Here is a 22433-nt window from a genome sequence, read left to right as displayed (position 1 = left end):
GAAAGAAGGGAAGAAGACATTTCCCTCGGAGATGCTGGCCGAGACCAGAGGGCCAGCTGGTCCTCATAGGGCTATAGAGGAAGTGAAGGTGCTCGGCCTAGAAGAGCATGCTGTTAGGTAATGGGTGGAGAGACGTTTCTATTCTTTATACAAGGTTTCAGTTGCTTCTCCATGCCACACTGACAATCCAGGACCCTCAAGCTTTCTCTCCCAATCATATTAGCCCTGAATACAATGTTCTTTGTTCTGGAAGGAATGTAGCTACGCCTTGACTTGGCTTTAATGAGCATGAAGTCTTCTCAGACTCATGAAGAAAATGGGACTGGCTGTCTCATGGCATCAGTGGTGTGCAAGACCAGCTCCTACTATGCAGGGCAGCACAGGGTGGCAGCACATGGGCTCACGATTGTGGTCACCACAGCAACGGCCTAACAAAAGCCATGAAGATGCAGGAGGGTTCCATGCTCTAGACACTGAGAAAATGGTCAAGAACTGGTTAGATAGTGGACTCTCTCTGCAGGTAACAGAGAGAGGGGGACAGTAAGCAAAATGGATTTCATCTGAAAGGCAGAGCTGAGTGAAAGAAGCAAAAGGTAGAAAAGAGGGTCACAATGAACACAGTGGGCTGTGCACCTCCCCGGTTGGAGACCTAGCAGCCCTACCCCCCAGATAAGCCACAGCCTCCACCATGCTCAGGGCAGTTTTGAGGATCTTCTGCTAGATGGGTCAGTAGAGGAGAAAAATCGGATTTTGTCAGGGCCGAGGGAAGGCTTAGAGTGACAGCTGTCGGGAGCAGACAGGCAAGACACCAGGAAACTCAAGGGTATAGGCCTAAGACAGGTACACACTGGAAAGTGTAGAGACTTTTAAATGTATTTCTAGCCGGGCGCGGTGGCACATGCCTGTCATCCCAGCACTTGGGGAGGCAGAGGCAGGTTGATCTCTGTGAGTCTGAGGCCAGCCTGTTCCACAGAGTGAGTCCAGGACAGCCAATTCTACACAGAGAAACCCTGTCTCAAAAAATTGAAAAAAAAAAAAAAAGTCTTTCTATATCTTGCATGCTTTGAGGGTTCTGATGCTAGAGTGGTTTGCAGCTCCCTTGCTGAGTCGTGTCTAGAACTGGGCCTTCAAGAGCAGCCTGTTTGGAAACAAGATCCTTCAACTAAGAAGAGACAGCCAAAAACAGCAAGAAATATGAAATACGAAAGAGCCAGACAATGCTTCCAAGATCATAACTCAGCTACTGAATTCAAAGATTCTGAAGTAAGTAAAATCCAAAAAGAGAAAGGCTTCCAAAGTGTTCTGTCAAAAATGGTCAATGGCTGGAGAGCAGACACATGGAAAGAAATTCACCCCAGAACCTAGAGGGGAAAGCCATCCAAATGGAATAAGAAAAGTAGTCACATGGAAGAAACCATCCTCAAGGAAAGACCCCCAAATAGCACCAGAGATCTCTTTACATTGCATAACCACTTTGGGCAAGACAGAATACAAAATTCACATTCACAAAAAGTATTAGTTTTGCTGTCTGCCAATAAGAAACTCACCAAGGAAGGAATCGGGCCTGGGAGGAAGGGGTTTCTCCTTCCCCTTTAATAACTACATAAGACACCTATGAATAAGGTAACCAAGAAGTCTGACACAGTGAAAGCTTCAGGGCGTGAACGAATGAAGGCTAGAAGAGCTCACATGCTTACAGATAGGCATTTACTGGGAGCCTAAGCCCAAGTGAGGGGCAGAGGCTTAGAATGAACAGGTCTGGGTCCCCTCCCACCTTGAGTCCTTATTGACACTCCATTCTTCTGCCCTCTCTTCCTCAGTCTGTCCCTCAGGAAGTGTCAGTAGCTGGATCTGGGCTTAGAACCTGCGGCTGAAGCACCAGCCACGCTGAGTTTCCCCTGTCTCAGTAGTCTCAGCTGCTAAGTCTTCAGGGCTTACATTCTCTGCGGGGGCCCTCCTCTCTTTTTTTCTACCCCGGGGCCACTGTGGGTGAGACCTGGAGAGGATGGGGCCATGGAGTGACTGAATCCTGAGCCCCGCCAGAACCCTAGGATAGAACGACTCCATGATTGTGACCACGTGAGTACAGAAGCCCCTTTCCCCTGCTCTCACAGGGCCCTGTCACCCCAGTCATCAAGATCAACACGCAGAGGAGTACAGTGCTCAGTGGGTCCTGCCAGTCGCTGGATTACGGCTCCATGGAATTCAAAACACAAACTCTCTAATTCCCATGTGAGAGATCACCAAAATGGGCAGAAACAACACAACAGGAATTTTATGGGTGGGGTCTGAACAATCCCTAGGAAAAAATGCAAATCTCCACGGGCGGATCCTCCCCCACCCCCAGCTTTAGCCACTGGAGGTAACATTTAATTTTGGGGGGGAGAGGGAGGGGTGGGGAGTGCAGTGAGAAAACCCACATTTTGATGTAGTCTTTCACTGATTCTCTTTGAATACAGTCTTCACCCAAATGATGTGTTTCAGCACTGGCAACCGAATTCACCTTCACTCATTCCCAATCAACCACAGCTTCCTCTAGGCCTCACTGCTTTCAGGCTTCAGAGTGCCGACTCCAGAGGGGTGCCCACACCTGAGCGTGGTGGTGTGGGCACTGGAGTTGAAGAGGGCGTGTCTGGGCAGACAAGCCTAGGGTGGGTGTAGGCCACATTCAGTGTCTACGTTTCCCCCTCTTTTTCATCATAAATGGTCACATGAGGCCATTTTCACATGGGATACTCTGTTGGCACATGCCCTTCACTTCCCTTTGGGGTTAGGTTTTGAGACAGGGTGTTGCTTATACGGCCCATGCTGACCTCAAGCACACAATCCCCCCTTTCCAGCCTCCTGAGCACTAGGCTGAGCTGCCTTTCCCAGCTCAGTGAGGATTGTGAGCGATACTCTAAGATTCTGTATCTCCAAGGATGGTTTGAAATCCTACCAGTTAGAGAGAGGGGCCTTCAATTAGACTCATCAATGGGCCCCTTCTCTCTGTGAACGCAGGTATCTGCATCTTTGCTCTGAGCGAGCGCTAGTGGGAGGGGACAAGGGTGCCTTCAGATCTGAGTGAGAAGCACACACAGGTGTGCACAGGGCAGACCTGGCATGCCAGGACAGAGGATCCCCTGTCCCTGCCACTGGCCTCTGGTTATCGGGAGTAGAGTGGTGACAGGTGGTGGTTGGCCAGTATGCCAGGCCACACCACTGACCGAGCGCCACTCATGTTCCTGGTGCTTTCCCCTAAGGGTTACCTGAAACAGAGGCCGTGGTCACTGGAAGATCCCACATCGACACCTGTGCCATGCAGAGCTCTGTGTGTGTGTGTGTGTGTATGTGTGATGGGGTCGTTGGGGACATAGGATGTCCTGATTCACCACTTCCTCAGCACTTAATCCTTATCTCATGTGGGATAGGGCATGGAGCTCTCCCGTCCTCCACAGCAGTGAGGACACCGCCTGTGGGAGGCTGAGCTATAGTCCTGCTGTCCCGTGGGGAGGCCTCTGCTTTCTTAGAGGCAGCAAACTCTTCAACTCAGCCATTCCACCTCAAGCTGAAGGAACAACAGCGGCGCCATCTTCCCCCCCAGCTCTGAGGAAGTAAATAACTGTTTCTTCAAACTCAACTCCTCCCCTCTCCTCTCCTCTTTCATGGATACAGAATCTCTTTGTGACCCAGATGTGTGCCCCACTCCCCAAGCTGAGGAGACCACGTGCATCACCTGGGCTTCTCTCCTTCCACCCTGACCTTGTTGACCTGGGGAGAGTGTTCCCAAACTGCCCTGACTCCAGGTTCTCGCCAAAATCTCTTCTGTGTCTCTCATCCACTGGGATTCCTTTGTCCTGTCGCTCGGTCCATAAATTCACTAAAACTCCGGGAACACACTTAGGTTTGGGAGTGATGAGGCTCCACACTCTCAGCAAATGCACCAGCTTCCAGAACACCCCAGCCAGGCTACAGATGGGAAGCTGCCAACCAGCCTTGGGGGATGTCAGGGAAGCCATGTTGCCATCCACATGGTAGCTCAATTCACTGGTCATGGGTAATCCCTATTTCTGGACCCCTCTCTTAGAGGCTGGGGTTTTCTGGACCCCTCTCTTAGAGGCTGGGGTTTTCTGGGCCCCTCTCTCAGAGGTGAGGTTTTCTGGGCCCCTCTCTTAGAGGTGGGGTTTTAAGCCCCAGCCTCTAAAGCTGCGTAGGTCCATCAGGTGACCCCATCCTCAGGAGACCCCATCCTCCCGATCCCTGTATAGGCAGCTATCAGCCAGTCAGTCAGCCATTACAAAGGGCATTGACAACAGGGGAGTGGCAGGATAAGAACAGCAAATGCTACGTGCACACTACCCCATCTCCCTGTGGGGGTGGAGAGTGCCCCTTCTGCTCCTCTGCACGGCCTTCTGGGGGAGGAAACCCCCACCCAAGCCAGGGGACAAACCTCTCTGAGCATAGGGCCACCCCTGCCATAGTTCCCAAGTCAGTAGAGTGACTTTGGCAGTGTTTCCCTGCCTTGGCACTTCTGCGGTCACTGACACGTGATTCACCTGGATTTGACATTTCGCTAGCTGCTAAAAACTCCTAAGGGCTGGGCAGGGTGGAGCGCCCTCCTTTAATCCCAGCACTCCAGAGGCAGAGGCAGTCTGATCTTTGTGAGCTAAAGGCTAGCTAGGGCTATACAGCAAAACCCTATTTCAAATGTCGTCACCACCACCACCACCACCACCACCACCACCACCATCACCACCATCTATCACCACCACCTCCACCACCATAACCACCACCACCATCACCTACACTACCTCCACCACCTGCACTACCACCAAAATACCCAAGAGCTTCAATTATCTAGTACAAGTTCCTGTACAACCTCTACCCAGACAAGAAAGAGGATGAACTAACACTTTACAGATATTTGCACACTTCTCCAAAGGAAGAAATGAACATTAGCACATTCGTTTATAGCCTCCAATAGATTTCTGCTATGGTTTTCACTAACATGGCTTTTCTGTCCCAGGATCCACTCCAGGTGGTTCATCCCATTTGAGGCTGTGATGTACAGTAAAGCTCACTGCTGCAAAATCAGCCTCGGCCAGAGCAGAACAGGCCTTAGCAGAGATGGTCAGAGAGCAGGGACTTCCAAGGAACCAAAGACAGGAGGCTCCCCACCACCACCCTCCGTGACTAGGTTAGAGTTTACTAGGGAAGCGCTGGCTACTTAGCTCTCTTTGAAATTCACCCTCCAACTATACCCACAGGACTCAGATACCCACAGCTGCCCCCCAAGATTCCATATCACCTCATTCTCTGATAGACCACGTAAACAAAAACCTCATTGTCGTGGAGACAATGTCAGTGGGGTCAAAGGCTGCGGCTGGAGATAGCAACATTAACTGGAGGGACTGGCTGTGAGGAGTTCCGTTTATTCACTGGATTCCAGAAGCTTCGCCACAGCACGGCTGGGAAGGCCTCGCACCCAGATTGCTGTTATGTTACATGCTAGAGAACCCTGGCGTCCACCCAGACAAGTTTCCTCACTCGCAGTGGGCTCTGGAACCCTAGGCCCATGCCCAGGGCCTAAGTGTACCACAAGGCCTGGCAGAGGTGATAGGCTGGGGTCTGTCTCTGACTAGCCTGGGTTGTGAGCAGCTTGCCGCTCATCCACTGTCCCTCCAGCTCCACTCCCTCTGAGCTCTCGCAGCCAGTTAGCAGCCAAGAGTGCTCGGTTCTCAAGGGGAAGCGCCTCAGGCTGGTGCCTAACTCCCCTCTGCAGGGAGCATGCCACAGCCTTGGCAGTAAGAAGCCAGAGGTGAATTTCAAGGCGTTTCCTGGAATTCTCGAATCCTAGACACCTCTTGACAACCCCCAGTTGCAGCCTTCTCGAAGCGGCTTTCTAGCCACTTTGTTGAAAAGGGCGTGTGTGTGTGTGTGTGTGTGTGTGTAGGCTCTGCCCTGACTTCCCCTCACTGAACTCTTATTTGCCTCTCCCCATGCCTACAGCTACAGCCCTTTGAGTTTTATTTATGGCCAAGTCTTAGCTTTTTCTTCTGCTCTGGAAAATTGTCCTCTAGTTTCCCATTCTCTCCTTGTGGGTCTGACCATTGCTCAGAGAGGACTGGAGCCCTTTCCTGTCCATGCTCTTCAGCTCCCATTTCCAATCCATCTAGAAATGTGTGGGCTGCTGAGTCTGTGCTTTGAGTAAGCCATCTGAGCTCCTCAGGGAAGGTGATCACCAAGGCTCCAGTGGGCTGGAAGTACTGGCGGCTCCATTCCATAAAGGCAGAGCTCACACTCACTTCCGCTTCTTAGGGGCCCATGTTTCTCACAAAGGGATCAAAGGGAAGTGGGAACACACAGTCCTCCTTTGCCTCCAGGCAGGCCTGCTCCCTTCACAGCCCTGTGAGGTGGACCCTACCCCTGAGTCCTAACTCAAGCACACATAGATGTGACCACAGGAGGCTTTAGCTGCTCATCCAGTTGGGGTTGCTACCCAGGCAGCCTGCTGTGGAGGATTCTGGGACTGGCACCCCTTTATAACTCAAGCCTTGCTCTTAGGATGGGCAGTAGTTTTTCTGGCCTTGCATTCACATATGGAAGCCTTCAGAAGTGACTATGTGGATGGCAGTAAGTGTCCAGAGATGCGGAGGCAGTATGGTACCCTGAGCTGAGGTGATGATGCTCTCTCCTGCTTCCTTTTCTTTTCCTCTGTGCTCCTGGTCTGCAGGAGACACCTCTCCACCGCCTTCACTTCCCAGAAACCAGTGTCTCAGCTTTACTGTTTGTCAAGACCAGGGAAAGCCCCCACATGCCAAGACCTCCAGAGCATCCTCACTACGGCTTGGGAACCCAGGAGGCTGGTGTGGTGGTGAGGTGCCTGGCTCCCACACCCTTAGCCATCTACAAGAGAAATCCCAGGCAGGCTATTTCTACTTTCCCCCTCTTTTTTCCTAGAATGTAAAATGGGCATAAGAGTTAACATGCCTTGGGAGCATTTTCCTGGAGGCTTTGATGTACTCATGCATACAAATTGGTATACAAGAAGCTTTCATTAAATGATTACCCATTCCTTAAGCTTACAAGTCTCAGCTGTTTCTGCATAAAGCGCTGTACCATGCAGCCAGTGGTCCTAGAGACTGAACGGACCCACCCCACGAAGATTCCGGATACCAGAAACAATGAGACAAGATCACAGAATTAGGCAGACAAAGAGGGGAGGGACAAAGCTTGCCACAAGTAAGAATTTCGTGCACAGCGTTTAGGATCAAGAAATTATGTCACAGGTACTAGCTGTGAAAAAGCCAGTGGCCTAACAGGAGGCTTAGAAGTTGATCAATGCGCTGTTGACCATAACCAATACCATGCTGTTTCAGGCACACAGATTCACACGGCTGTGGGAAAGCCATCATAGTATCACCCACTGTATTTGCACATTCAGAATCCAAAGCCCAGAGAATGAAATAAGCACACACGAGACCTCAGAGGCTGAATCTCAGCTCACATGCACAGACGAAGGTTCCCAGAGTTTTTCTGTCTTGGAAATGCAGGGTTTCAGGCAGCGCCCCAGAGAGTCTAACAGGGATGTTTGCAATGAGGGTCAGGGATCTGAAATTTTGAAAAGCTTTTCTAGGCCATTTGGTTTTTCTGGGAAATACATGCTCTTGGTCACATCCAAGTGTAGAGGAGACAAGACTTTAAGGTGGGTTTGTAGCATGTAAAAGGATGCATGGAGGCATGAAGCTATATTGTACAAGCAGGAAACGTGGCCTCTGTGACAAGATGTAGATACTCTGAGAAATGTGTAAACTGAGGTTTGGTATCATGAGGTGAGGGCAGAGCTGTGTAAAATGCCTTTCCATAGCAAGCCCTTTCCAGTTTTAAAAATGACACCCAGGAAGGTCTTCAGTCTCAGGGAATGAAGGCAGCTGGGCAGCGGCTCTGGGGCCAGGCTGTGGGAGTCAGCACACATCCTGGAACTTTCTAGGAACTTTCGTTTAAGTGTGTGCTGTGGTCTATGGATCCTGGCCAAGTGGGAGCCATGCATGAGGGCCCACAGGTAATGGCTGCTCTAACATTTAGGTTCTATTCTTCTTAAGGCAGGGCTAAGGACAGGGGCAGGAAGAGACAGACTCAAGCTGTAAGACTGGCCAGGATTCACTGTCTAGAGTCTGGTCGGAGCTCCTCTTTCTCCTCATGCTGGGCCCTGGATCCCTGTGAGCAGAAGGCAACTCTTTGCTGGGACCAGTTCCCACTTACTGCAAGCCTGAGAATTACGGACAGTTTCAGCTAGGTGAGGGAAGGCCAACAACATTGAAGCCCACCCACCGTCTTGCCCTGGGGTGTGTCGGCTCCAGAGAGGTAGCGCTAGCGCACTGGCGTCCCCAAGCTCTGTCTAGGCACTGAGCCCCACACAGAAAGGTAGACAGGCAGACCTGGCCAGTGCCCTCAGTTTTCATGCCTCTTTTAAACAGTCTCCACGAGGACACCCTCCACCGGGGTGACACCGGTGTTCAGCTCCACACAGATGGGCTACAGTCAGCATGTGTGGAAACCCCAGGACATCCGGCCTGCTTTGGCCATGGAGAGAGCAAGGGGCGTAGTGAAGAGGTCACAGAGGGACCCGGGCCACAGGCCTCCCTCTGGCCTGAGGCTCTTCAGGGCCTGCTCAAGATTTGGGAGAGACCTCCGGTTTCCAGCCCATTGTTCCCTAAACAGCGTTAAAGCAGGAGGCTGTCTGCTCCTTGCTCCGCCCCTCCCGGAGTCTCAAATTTAAGCAAGAAGCTCTCTGCCCACCACAGTGCCTGGACACCGTCGCTGAGTTTCTGGAAACTCTTTGCTCCCAACCCCCTTCAACCGTGCGCCTCATGGCCTAGTGACAGACATTCCTCCCTCGCTGCTACGGCCAAAGCTTGGCAGCAAACGGTGCCTCGGGCTACGTTTTAATTATTAGCTCCCTGGAGAGGGCCAACGCCTGCATTGCTCTAGACGCGCGGCTGGCTGGCACAGTAACGCACACCTTCACACACTCAAGCACGCTCTGGTGGGCTCAGCGTGCCTGTCTTCCACGAGGCTCCGCGAGCCTCCCAACCCTTGCGGGCGCGGAGAGCGTGGGGTTCGCGCGGAACTTACCGCCAAGGCGCTCTGAGCCAGGAGACCCAGTGTCACAGTCGCCAGCAGCAGCCACCTGCACGGGAGAGGGAGGGAGGGTGAGAGAATGACACGAACGTGCGTGTCCCAACTTGCCAACTCCTCAAAGTTGCCTGCAAAGGTCCCCTGCAGCCAGGAGGCCGGGCAGGGGTGACTTACCCTCTCAGGGCAGGGCCAGACGCTGCGAACCGCACTCGCTCCATGATCGAGTCTTCCAGGTCTAGGCTCGGCTCGGTCCCCTCCTAATCTGGAGGCGAGAAACAAAGCGGGTTAGCAAGGGTCGTTGGCAGGGAGGGCACCGTCACGCAGCACCCTCACTCCCGGTGCCGTCGCTCGTTTCTCTGAGGGGTGATCAGGAGGCAGAGAAAGGGGCACTCTTCTCCCTGGGCCCTGCCTGGAGCCTCTTAGCCCACGCAGCGCAATCCCCAGCCCTCCACCTCCTCCCCACTCCCATCCAGCCCGGCGCGCGGCTCTGCCCGGCTCCAGCGCTCCAAGCCCAGGACTTGAGGCCTGGGTGTCGGCGTCTCCCGGGGGCGGCTCTCACCTCGGGCTCCCGCGTCAGGGGCGGCTGCCCGCGCGCATGGGCCCCGCAGAAGCGTCGGTCCGCGGCACCCCAGCGCCAGGCCCGCCCGGCTTCGCTCCGCGGGCGCCGGACTCCCGGCCCCGGCGCCCCTCGCCCGTGCCTCCCGGGGATCGGCGGGCCGAGGGGGGTTCAGAGGACCCGGGCGCGGGAGGAGCTGGGTGCGGAGCGCGGAGTCGCGGCGGCCGGACGCTCAGCGACACCGAGTCCCGAGCGGCGCGCAGCCTCCGCCTCTTACCCGCGCCGCAGGGTCCTCCCCTTGGAGACGCCGCCCGCGCGCTGCCGAGGGGAGGGGGCAGCGCCAACAAATTGGGGAGCTCCTCGGGCCGCGCGCTCAGGTCTCTGCTCAGAGCCGCCGCGCCCGGGACGGTGAGCAGGGCTCACACTCGGGCCCTCCGAGACTGAGTTGCCCGCCGCGGCCCCCGGGAGCCGGGCTCAGCTCCCCGCCGCCTCCGCCGCTCCCCCGCCGCGCCGGGCGCAGCCACCATGGGGCCCCGGCTCAGCGCCTGCCTTCTGCTGCTGCTCGGCGCCCTTCTGCTCCACGAGGAGCGCAGCAGGGCCGCCGCGAAGGTGAGTCCCCCGCGGGCTCCGCTCCCCAGCCTCCCACCCCGCACCCCGCCGCCCCGCGAGGCCTCTTTGTCCAGCGCCCGGCGCGCTCAGCCAGCCCGGCCCCCGAGGGTGTCGCGGGTGGCACGGCCAGGTGCACCCTTCCGGCGGCTCTCCGCTCGCGGTCCCTGTGGGCTGCGGTCGCGCATCCATTACGGAATCTCCTTTGTTACGGGCTGGGTGCGGGAGACTTAGGAAGGGACTTGAAACTTAGCGCGCACCGCGGCGGGGTGCCGGGAAGCCAGCGAGATTTGAACCCTCATCGCCCGGGCGCTAATCGGCGGGGCGCGCGAGTGGGTCGGGGCTGGAAGAGTGGACACGCACACCCCACGCCACTCAGAACCTCACACACATGTGCGGGGGGAATCGCTTTGGGAGTGTTTTTGGTTGTTTGGGAGACCGTAATGGTTGAGGCCGAACAGCTTTGGGCCGTTTGCCTGGAAACATCTGTATTTTTGCTTTCCCACGACTTTTGTGTAGCCTACGGCACGCTTGAGAACAGATGCGGGCGCTTCTACGCATCCTAAAAGTCGCCGCTTCAACTCTTGCCTTTTATGAGTGTGTGTCTGAAAATTATAACCACATTTAGACTTGAGTGTGAAAGCAAAGCGAAACTCCATCGCATTGTTCTCTGAGCAAATTGTTTTTTTAGTTTTGTTTCCTCTGGTGCTTGGCCGGGAGGGCGCTGGGAGATATTTGCAAGAGCCAGACTTCCAGCTCTGGAGGAGCCGGGCCAGACTTTCTGCCTTCGCCTCTAGAGAATACACTTCAGCTGCTGCTGTGACAGCCATGCAGGCCCAAAGGCCACAAGGTGTGGCCTCAGCAGTTTGCCTTCCCCCTCAGATGCCTAACGAACGGTGTCTGCTGCTCACGGGCACTTCCTGTATGTATGTATATTTTAAAACTGTTTCTTAATTCTGCATTTTTTTTTTCCTTTTAAGAATTTCACCTCTTTTCTGCAGGAGCGATACTGATCAACTATACTATAAATTATTAACTGTTACATACTAGAATAAACTGGTAGTATGTGCTGGGGTTTCTTAAATGAGTTTGGCCTCCCTGGTGACAGCTTTTTCATTGGTCACTGAAGAAGGATGATTACATCAGCAGCCAACTTCAGAGAGTTCCCTCCCTGTCCAGGGTCTCTTCCTTCACCTTAGGGAGTTGTTAATAACTATCCTTTCTCATGGTGAGGGTAGTTTCTCAAAAGAGCAGGCTTGCTGGGCTGGGTCTACCGTTGCAGGCCTGTAGTTCTTGCTACTTGGAGACTGAGGCAGTAGTATCTCAAGTTCAAGGCCAGCCTTGGCAACAGAGTGAGTTTGAGGCTAGCCCAGGAAACTTGGTGAGTCGCTCCCTAAAAATAAAATAAAATAAAATAAAATAAAATAAAATAAAATAAAATAAAAGGTAAAAAGTGGTCTCTGGATGTAGCCCCGTGCTGAAGTGCTTGTCCAGCCTGTGCTGTGCTCCGGGTTCAGCCCAGGGTGGGAAATATTAACCAAAAGATCTAGTACTTCTAAGGGGACCAGGCTGGGTCATTCTGATGGAAAAGCACGAGCCGCCGTTTGTATTTAGGTTTTTCTGAATGACTGACTGTGTTAGCAAAGCTAATTGCAGGACCTAACTTTCAGACACTGGGAACTCTGAAAAGATCTAGTCAGCCACACAAATTCCCGATCTCACTTGAAAACTCAAACAAACTAATGTTGAGGTTTGAGGTTGATGTATTTCCTAGCAGTTGTACAGTTCCTGGCCACTGGCCCTGCTCTATTCCTCAAGCTGCCTTGAGCATCTTAAGCAGCCTGGCCACCTAAGACATTACGGTGGTGTGATATTTACCCCGGATTAGAAAACCTGTCAATGTGCATGTGACTTTTGGGGATAGAAAAAGATCCATTTTGAAACAGCACTCTAATAGAACTAAGTGTTCTCTTCATGCTGTCAATAACATGTTTGCCCTGTGCCTTCTAAAACCAGCTGTTAGAGATGCCGCAGCAACAAAGTAGCTTCCACTGTAGCTACCCAAGTCACACATACCCTAGGCACAGCCTTTAGGTGGTAAGATGCTACGGGTCTGCCTGGTAATGGACCCAGGGTCACTTACAATGCTAGGCAAGCACTCTATCTGGGTGGCTATGAAACTGCCTCTCTGGGTCTGAAATGCGAACTTTCCCCTAAGTGCTGCCATGCCTGCCCAGAAGTCTTGCTGTCTCCTGACCATTAGTCACATCTCCAGGGACCAAACGACCAAAGAGCTCAAGGAAGGGAGAATTTGTTCCCATGCCAGTATGGGCGGCTCTCCTGGAGTTTGTATTTAGATGGCAGGGCTGGTTTCCCCTGTAAGCCCCAACAGGGCACATTGGGGTGGGGTGGGGTGCTGGTGGGGGCAGTCCTCAACCCTCTTGTCGTCCTTGTTCACAAGGAGCAGGACTGGGAAAGGGCAAGGGCCCCTGAAGCCAGACAGAGGTCTGTGTGTTAACTATGTGTGTGCTAGACTAGGCTTCACCTGAGGAGCTGATTGACACTTTGAATTACTGGGTGTTCACACACGAGTGTGGTCACTGATAAGGGTTTGTGTTTGCTTTTATGAAGCAGATAATTAGAGCTCCTTTGAACCCTGTGCCTCAGTGTCCCTCGAAGTCACTCTTATCGCTTCCTTATATGCACTCTTTTGTTCTTCCTTTATTTAAATGCATTTGGAACACACACTTCCTGTCCTGTCCCAGGCAGGCGCTGGCCACATCATAGCCTGTCCCAGGGAGTAGCATGCAGTCCTGGCCTGAGGGCACAGACTGATGAGAAAAACTGAGTAGAGGAGCATGCAGAGATGTGGGAGAGCTTAGTCCAGCTTTTGAGGGGACAGGGAAACTTCTGGGGGACGTTATCCCCCAAACCTGTAGGAGGCATGGGGCTAGACCAGCAGCCCCTGGCTGTTAGGACACTGCCCTGTAGGAGAAGGCAGGATGACATTTGCTGGCATCTGTCAATCTTAGGGTCTTAGCATTCCACAATGACCTTGATATCTCTCCTTGGAGATGTCTGTGGGGATAGCTGTGGGAGTGGCTGACCTTTGGTCTTACGGAGCCTAAGGGGAGCGAAAGGGCAGGTCTATGCCATCAGAGATAAAGGGTGCCCGGCCCGTGACATGTCCCCTCTCTCCAGGTGGGAGATGGACTGCGAGTGGGGGAGGTTGAAAAGTTAGGCAAGGGTGACTACTCAAGGTGGGAGTGCCTGCGGGAACTGACCCAGAAAACCTATGTGGATTTGAACAAGGGCAGGAGGGACCTCACGAACCCCCACATTATTCATTAACAGGAGTGGCATTCTCCTGAGAATGGGGGCAGGCCTAACAAGCTGGGTTGTTTAGTGAAGAGCTGATCAAGATTTCACAGACAATGGAACCCAGAGTCAAGCAGGACCACAGAGCCCTGTCGGTAAGGGGAGGGGGCTTTACAAGGCAACCCAGCACGAATCTCTGTGAGGGATGATTGTACAATGTTTGTCCACCACAGAACAGCATCAAACAGTGATTGTTCCCAACACTGGAAACAGATTAACCTCATTAAAGTGTCTCTCAAGCAGGGTTGGCATTTGGAACTCGGGATAGAGCAAGCAGGAACAACAATGGAATGCCTAACATAGTATCTTGGCGCATTGTTCTTCCTGACCAGCAAACGTGTCAGCCGCAGAACAATACCCAGGACGGTGTCTGCCATTGTCCGGCACACAATGAAGGGGTCAAAATCAGAATCGGGTCATTGGGAATTCCTTCTGAGCTCTTAACTCCGGGATTCCTGTGAGGTTAATGTTTGGCCTTGTGTTACTCAGAGGCCTGAGTCCACCCTGTGCTCCACGCCATTGTTCTCCTGGTCTCATCCGGGGGTGTAGGGCTATCTTCCTGCTCTTCACTTCCTGTCCGGCCCCGCTGCGGTTGTTTATGGAGTAGGCCTCTGCTTTTTTAAAATTTTTATTTATTTTTCTTCTCAGCTCCCTACCTGGGGATCTGCTCCCTGCATTCTCCATCACCCTTGCCTCTGACCTTCCTGAGCTTACAGCACATTGATTTCAAAGTTATGCGGAGCTGAACTTGCCAGCTTTTCCTCCTGCTGCCTGGCCTTGTGATGCCCCACCCCTTGTAGTGTGGGTGCGTGGCATGGGTAGGCATCACCTCGCTCCCTGACGTCACGCAGCTATCTTTCTCCCCGAGGGCCTGGTTTGTTTCTGATGCTTGCACACCTGCAACAGGCCGGTCTTCCAGCCTCCCCAACTTCTCTGAATCTCCTGTCGCAGTATTCTCTAGAGGTGTGCTGTGGTATAGGACTCAGAAGTTCATCCTGAGTGAGGACTCATCCCAGTCTATAAGGTTAGGCTAGTCACAGGGGCCACGGAGGCCTGCGCCTCGCAGAAACACTGTGTGCATGAGGTAAGTAAGCACACACCAGGAAAGGCAGGCTGCTCTCTCCACCACGTAGTCTGTTATGGCATCATCTTGGTGGTTCTGACATCCCCGCCAATTATAAGACGCCTAAGGACACATCTTTTTAAAGCACCTTGACTCTGTTAGGGAGGGAGCCTGACACATAGGTGGAGGCAGGCATTAATCACTGGTAATTAATTGGTCCTGATGTTTCCAGGCTGTTCCCTCAGCATCCCCTGGGGAGTCCTGGTGGGGCTGTGTATTGGCTCATGGAAACTATGTCACAGTGTCCATCCTGAAGTATTATTAGAGAACACAAAGGAAAATGATGGCCAAGGAAGGTGTTTCCCTTGAATTTGGAATTCTCAGCAGATATCCCAGCACAGACTAAACATGACATGGAAACACACACGATGCTGACCTTCCTATGTAAATAGTTTATTCCGTGGGCTAGTAATGTTCATTATGAAACTCTGGCTAGGTTTGGTTTTTACGCCGCACACTATGAGCGCACTTCATGTTGTCTGGGATTTAAATATCTCCTGGTGTGTGGTAGGTTAAGAGGTGAGTGTGATGTTTGAGTCAGACGTAACAGATAAACTTCACCTGCCAAAGGCACCTAAGTGTGCTGTGCAGAGAGTGATCTTCTGTTGCCTGAGTAACCCAGTCTTTAGGGATGACTGCAACTCACAATTGAGTCCATATTTTATTATATTTGGGGGTCCTTCTATTCTAGAGACAGTGGGAGACACTGGCCATGAACTGAGAGAAGCAGCTGTTCCATTTCATTTACCCAGTACACCAACTGGAAAGCCACTTATGCGATTGCTCATCCCACAGATTTAGCTGATTAGAAGTAGAAATCCCACAGATTTAGCTGATTAGACACTCCCCAACACACCTTCCTTTCTTTCTTTCTTTCTTTCTTTCTTTCTTTCTTTCTTTCTTTCTTTCTTCCTTTCTTTCTTTCTTTCTTTCTTCTCTCTCCCTTCCTTCTTTCCTTCCTTTCTCTCCTTCTTTCTCTCTTTCTTCTTCTTTCTCTCTCTCTCTCTCTCTCTCTCTCTCTCTCTCTCTTTCTCTGTTCTTCAAGACAGGGTTTCTCTAGCCCTGGCTGTCCTAGAACTCTCTCTGTAGACCAGGCCAGCCTCAAACTCACAGAAATCGTCTTGCTTCTGCCTCCCAAGTGCTGGGGTTAAAAGCACGTGCCAGTGCCACTCAGCAACTCAGCACAATTTCTCGAGGTGCCAAACTCCTCCTGCATTTGATGCTTAATTAAAAGGTTTAATTTTTTTGGTTGTTAATTTGGAAAATAAAGACCTGCTTTTATAGAGACAGATGTAACTCAGTTTTCCCAAGACATTTTTACCACTGTGATGGATAGTTTTATGTAAAATTGACACAGCTAGAGTTTCTGAAAGGAGGGAGCCTCAATTGAGAACATACCTCCATAAGTTCCAGCTCTAGGGCATTTTCTTAATTAATGATTGATGGGGGAGGACTCAGCTCATTGTTCGTGGTGCCATTCCTGGGTTCTATAAAAAAGATGGCTGAGAATGCCATGGGGAACAAGCCAGTAAGCAGTACCCCTCTATGGCCTCTGCATCAGCTCCTGCCTCTAAGTTCCTGTCCTGTTTGAGTTCCTGCCCTGAGTTTCTTCAATGATGAATAGTGATTTGGAAGTGTAAGCCAAATAAACCTTTTTCCTCACCAACTTGGTTTTCGGTCATGGAGGTTAATCGCAGCAATAGAAACCCTCGCTAAGGCAGCCACACATTCTCCTGCTGGGAAGCATGACATGTCCTGGATTCTGGCAGTAGCCATGTTTCTTCTTTTCTGAAGGACAGACTTTACCTAGCACTCTACTAGGTGGGTACTTATTTTCTTTAACCAGGGACAGATGAACCCAATGATAACTATTGTGATATTTTTCCTCTGTGTTTTTCTTACAGAAACCAACATCAATGTGTAATGTGGTTGGTGAAGGCTTGAGCTACTGTATATCTTTTATGTTCGGCCAATTATGTTTCCTAATTAGCTCTTGCTCAGTTTAAAAGCAGGATTTTTTTCTTTTCACTGTGGCTTACATGTGCCCTAGTCAGCACCTAGGGATTAGAGGACTGTCACCTTCAGAGTTGGAGTCACAGGTGAGTATAAGCCACCTGGCCTGGTGCCAGGAATGAAATGCAGGTCTTCTGCAGGATCAGCAAGCATCCTTAGCCACCCGGCCGTCTCTCCAGCCCCCTAGTTAGCCCTGAAGTCTCGAGTTACAGCTTTGACTTTCCTAAGGAACACAATGGTATCTCAGTCTGCAGGCCTGTCATCTAGCTAAGTGCTGTGCAGGAGCTAGCAGCAGCGTGCCTGGGTCAGAGCTCAGCGGATGCTGATGGCGTCACCGTTACTGTGACAGCATGTGAGGTTTCAGCGGGTAAATAACACAGACCCAGAGATTGGTTTATTTATTATAATGTTTACTTGGAAAAAAAAATCTATAACTTGGGAACCTGGCTAGAAGCCAACATACATGTCTGAGGAGAAGAGTCGGTTTTAATTCCGGTTACCTAAGTTTAGCCCCCCCAACCCCCACTACCACCAAGAAAAGTCCATTTCTCTCATAAGTGAATGTTAGGGAACCAGATGCAGGCGCATATCTTTGGAAAGAGAGTGGGACACACATCTAGGGAGGAAGGGGCCTGCCTTGCCCTGCTCGGGGTACATGTTGGTACATGGGCTCTGGCCGCCTCATGTGCGAAAGGCAGTGACTCTGATGATGGGAAGAAAATAAACCATTGTTTGCAAAGTGATTATGCAGGGCTTGTGTAATGCCAAGCAATATTATGTTGGCTCAATGGAAAGCAAACTTCGAGAAGTACATAGCCGAGTGATGATGTCAGGAGGCAGTTGGGGCTTGGATCATTACGTCAGCACCGTGGAGCTCATACTAGCATCGGCATCACCAAGGGGTAGATGGAAGACCCAGCGTTTCTGGATCAGTAGTGTGGGGTGCAGGGCTGGTACTGGTCTAGAAACATAGGTTCTGGCTGTTCTGTTTACTTTTTCTAGGCGGTGGCGTGATGGATGATCAGGTTCTGGCCAGCGGCCTGGTCATATCAGCCATGCCAACATCTAGGGACCTCCATCCACTTGTCCTTACCAATTGCATGTGCAATGTCCCTCCTCATCTTGACTCTTGTTGGGGTCACTATTGCTGATAGCTAGTTTGTTCCTTGGGAGGTCCCAGCATCCATATGAAGCAGATTCTGGCGAATTAATTTGCCCTGGTTCCCTGAGAGCCCTTCTCTTCACTGGGAGAAGAGTGAGCCATTTCACAGGGCTTTGCCCGAGTCTCGCCAGCCTTAGTGTCGGGGTTTAGGCAGCTCTCCTGCCAAGGGTGGTGGTGAGCATTTGTGTGGCACTCAGCCCCAGCAGAGCCCAGCTGGGGCAGGTGATGACCTGCATGTAGGCCAGAGCACACCATGCTTGCTTTCCCTGGCCTCGGCCACCTGGTTCCCTGACTGGAAGTATCTGATTTGTGTCCCGTTACAACCAAACCCATTTCCTGGAGATTGAGAACCATTTGGGGTTAGTGGTTTAAAATAACTCCTAAATTTTGGTCAGGAAGTGGCCTATAAAATTAAGAGGAGGTTGCCAAGGCAGACAGGAAAATGGGTCAGTGCTGGGGGGAAAAATCCTAGCTATCAGATAGTCGCTTAGTCCCTGGATCAGTTAGGTTTACTTTGGATGTGCACACACACTCAGCTTAGGGCCAGTGGTGCTGATTGGTGGCACTCTGGTTTTCAGCACATTGCTGATGATCGGGGGAGCTTTTGCTACCTGCCCCTCATCGAGAGCTGGTCACCGACAGCTGCTTTAGCACACATGGCTGTGGCCAGCACTGCACGCTTCGTATCAGTACATTACCCAAGTCTGACCCAGCGGCCGTTGGGCGCCTTCCTCATAATTAGATTTTGCTTTCCCAAGTACTTGAAAATGGGATGGTCATATTTCTTTATTCTGGAATTCAGGCTTTTGAAATTGAAAAAAAATTCTTTTTCAAATAATAGTTTAATATTTTCTTGTTGACTTTGGATATCTTCTCCTCTTCCGTGGGGCTGTGATCTACTGACATGTTCTGAGACATGGCTTTTCCCTTCACCAAGTTATCATTCATAGTCATTTGGGATTGTTTTATTTTTTAAATTTATTATCATTTTTTACATAAGTGAAAATAAAATATCAAGAGCCCCCTGGAATACAGATGCAGAGTGCTAGATAGTGGGTACCGCAGGCCACTTCTTACCCTGGCTTTTAAGATTCATTTTGTAAATGTGTGTATTCATTCATTCATTCACTGTGTGTTTGTATTGAAAACCGTACATGGCTAAGATCCTCCATACCCTTTGATTTCTGGTGTGTGGTCAGAGCAAGTTTAGTAGTGATGTTCTACCAACAGTGAGTGGGTGGTAGCTTCCCGCTGGGCCTCAGAGGTTGTGCATGGTGGTCCTGAACCCCTAGGAGGAGTGTCATGTACACCTGCACACTCGGAGTCCGAGGGCATGAGGTTGGGTTCCTGACTTACTGGGAAGTAACCGTGTCCCCCTGCCTCAGCATGGAGTGTCCGAGACAGAGAGTGGGCAGTGCGTGGGCCGTCTGTGCCCAGCGTGGAGCAGCCCAGTTACGGAATCAGCCCATCAGCTGCGCGTGAGCGTAAGGGAAGCACGGCAGATACAGACCGCGTAGCTTCGGTTAGAATTGTGTCATCTGTAGGAAAATGGATGGAACTGGAGACCATCCTTTTAAGTGAGATGAGCCAGACTCGAAAGGATAAACATTTTCTCTCAAGTGCTAAATCTAGGGGTATGTGCACATGTTTGTGTTTAGGACATGAAGTAGAACAGGGAAGGAAGAAGAAAAAGGATGCTGAGAAGAAAAAGATAAATATTATATTTTTTTTCTTAAACGTGGAATCAAGATTCTAAAAAACAACAACAACAAAACATATACTGAAAAGATGTGAAGGCAGAAAAGGAGCCTTGTGGGGAGATGAGGGCCCAGTGAGAGGAGGGTAGAGGGTTCTAGGGCGTTACCAGCAAGACACAGTTCTGAAGATGCCAAGGTGAAGCTCCTTACTTAGCCTGTAGCACAGGTGTTGATCTTGGGGCCAACATGATCGCTCAGCTGTAAAAGTGCCTAAGAACCTGAATTCAGTTCTCAGAACTCATGTACATTCAGGCCTCACATGCATGTGCACACACAAGAACACGTACACACAGGCACACACATACACATAAGAGAAAAACTATAAATTTAAAAACAAAATATCATGCCGCACGTGCTTTGTCCCTTGTGCACAGTCACGGCTGAAGCCATCTTCGAGGGCAGCACGGTTCAGGTCAGAAAGTGACCCCGTGGGAGAGCGTAAACGTGAAATCCGATTCACTGAGGGTAGTTATCTGCTAAAAACCCTGAAAGTGGGAACGCCGCAGGTGGCCCTGTAAAAAACCTTCCCTCTGCGCAGGTCTGATTTTATATCATCTCTTCTTTATTTAATCTTCCGTGTACGTGTGTGTCCCTGAATGTGTATCTATACGAGCCACATGCATATGTGCAGGAGCCCCTAGAAGTCAGATGGGGCTGTAGGGCCTCCTGTAATGGGAGGTTGTGAGCGACAGTGCGGGTGCTGGGAACCCAGCCCGGGTCCTCTGCAAGAGCAGCAAGTGCTCTTAAGCAGCGAGGCATCATTCCAGCCCTCTGTAGGCTGTTCCATCCGAGTGCTGGCTGTGTGTGCGAAGTGTGCTCACGAGCAAGCCGACAGCTGGACTTCCCGAAGACTGGCTGTTGAGTGATTACAAACACGTTCGCACATGTATTGTGTACTCTGTGTTCATATGTGCATGCGTGTGTCACACGTGCTGAATGGTGTTCGCTCATGCATGCATGCAGCGACGTGCACCAGTCTTGGGAAGAGTGTGTACGAGCAGCTGCCCTTGGTGACTCTTTATGGATTAATACAAGTAAACAGTTTTTACCTTTTATCAGGCTCAACTAGGCACGATCTCAAACTGTGTCCTTCTTTCTTAATTCAGGAGTGTCTCAGGCGCAGAACCCAAATTTGCTAAAGATCTATAGATGCAGGAGGAAAGCCTGAGTCTTCAGAAGGCTTGTCTACAGTGAGCCCTGAAGTCCTGTCTCCAGACCAACAGATATCCAGAGTTGCTCCATTGTAAAAAGAAATTATGAACTGTCTGTAGAGTAGGAACTGGGCTCGCTTAATTCTGATTTACCCAAAGCTAGCCATGGGAAATGACTTGGGTGCATGGTAGAAGAAGCCATCTGATGTGGAAATACCAGACGGCAGAACAAGAGGGATGACAGCATGTCACAACAGTAATGACACGACATGAGAATACTGTCCTTTGACTTAGAGTTGCAGTGTGCCACAGATGGCATGAGTGGGTGTGGGTATGGGTGTGGGTGAGTGTTTGTGTGGTGTGAGGGGGTACAGGGGTGGGGTGGGGTGGGTAGGGAGTTTACAGAGATGAGAAAGGGGGTGCTTTCATAATCCTCAGGCACATGAACTAGGGACCTCTGGTTCCGAGATGCACAGTGGTCTTGATGTAAAACTGCAGGTTCAGAGAACACGCTGGTCACACCTATCAGCAACCAGAGCCTGTCCCCAGCCAGCCCCACTCTGACCTATATCCATTAGCACCCTGGCCACAGTCTACATGACAGCCTTTCCTGGGAGTGACATCCTTTGGGACCAAGGCTTACCGGATCCTGGGCAAGAGGAAGCTAAAGTGTGGGCTAGGGATGATGCACTGGCTGTGAGAAGCTGTTGCTATGCAAATCATCACTGGCTTCATAGGGAAAGCAAGCCAGGGTCTTGGTGAAAGGCACTGCTGATTGCCTGAAGACGTGGGCAGCGCACATGCCCTGTCGATCTGCAGGTGGGAGGAGGTGATGGAGTGCAGACATCTGCTGTGAGATGTGTTACGTTACAGAGCTATCACGGTGGGAAATAATCCTTTTCATGTGATGCCTTCGCTGGCCTTTCTCTTCTGCAATAAAATGTATCAGAGTGAGGAAGAAGTAAGGTGACCTAGTGTTTTTTAATGTGTCCAAACTCCATCCTCAGAACTGCAACCCTGAGTCTGGGTCACTGTGCCTGAGCCATCGTTGCTGGGTTGGAGCAAGTGACCTCAGGTCAGAAAGACAGATGACTGATGGGTGTTCCTGGGGCGTCTCCATGCTCTGTTCCTGCATCCGTGTGATTTGAGAAGAGTTGGTGTCAACCAAGAAGATGCCAGGCAAAGGGAAAAAATTAGGTTGGCTGCTTATTCTCAGCCTTGGGAGCAGTGGAATGGCTGCTTGCTGGTACAGGTTACAGCTGCTCCCAGAACCAGGGCCAGGACTGATGGGAGCACCCACCACACCAGCTCCTGCAACAGCCAGGGCAGCCGCACTGCAGGTTTTACACAGCATGTACATAGACCTTACGTATTTGCGTAAGCTTTGCCTTTGTTAATGGCCTTCGAAAGGCCAACTCCCTACCCCACTGTCATAGGGCAACGAGCCCAGCACTCAGCCAAGAGCACCTGCAATGGAAACCAACATTGTCTATCATGCAGGGCAGATACTTTTCAGGGATGCTCTGGAGAGGAGGCCAGTGATTGAAGTCATTTCTTTTTTCCCACAAGC

The 22433-nt window shown here is 51.3% G+C and overlaps 2 protein-coding genes across 2 annotated transcripts in view; one reads left to right on the top strand and one right to left on the bottom strand.

Moving 5' to 3' along the window:
• Col4a2 (collagen type IV alpha 2 chain) overlaps positions 1-9994 on the bottom strand; it is a 128847-nt gene extending 118853 nt beyond the window's left edge. Inside the window, exons 1-3 of the mRNA XM_021637530.2 lie at positions 9677-9994; positions 9292-9379; positions 9115-9169 (exon numbers count right to left, since the gene is read on the bottom strand). Coding sequence (XP_021493205.2) covers positions 9115-9169; positions 9292-9335 — 99 coding nt within the window. The 5' untranslated portion in view covers positions 9336-9379; positions 9677-9994. The remainder of the gene's footprint in view (positions 1-9114; positions 9170-9291; positions 9380-9676) is intronic.
• A 61-nt stretch (positions 9995-10055) lies between these two features.
• Positions 10056-22433, top strand: part of Col4a1 (collagen type IV alpha 1 chain) — a 110913-nt gene continuing 98535 nt past the window's right edge. Inside the window, exon 1 of the mRNA XM_021637533.2 lies at positions 10056-10282. Coding sequence (XP_021493208.1) covers positions 10199-10282 — 84 coding nt within the window. The 5' untranslated portion in view covers positions 10056-10198. The remainder of the gene's footprint in view (positions 10283-22433) is intronic.

This window comes from Meriones unguiculatus, chromosome 4 (genome assembly GCF_030254825.1).
Source record: "Meriones unguiculatus strain TT.TT164.6M chromosome 4, Bangor_MerUng_6.1, whole genome shotgun sequence".
NCBI classification, from domain to species: Eukaryota; Metazoa; Chordata; class Mammalia; order Rodentia; family Muridae; genus Meriones; species Meriones unguiculatus.
Note: the sequence above shows the minus strand (reverse complement) of the source record. Positions and strands in the feature narration are given on the sequence as shown.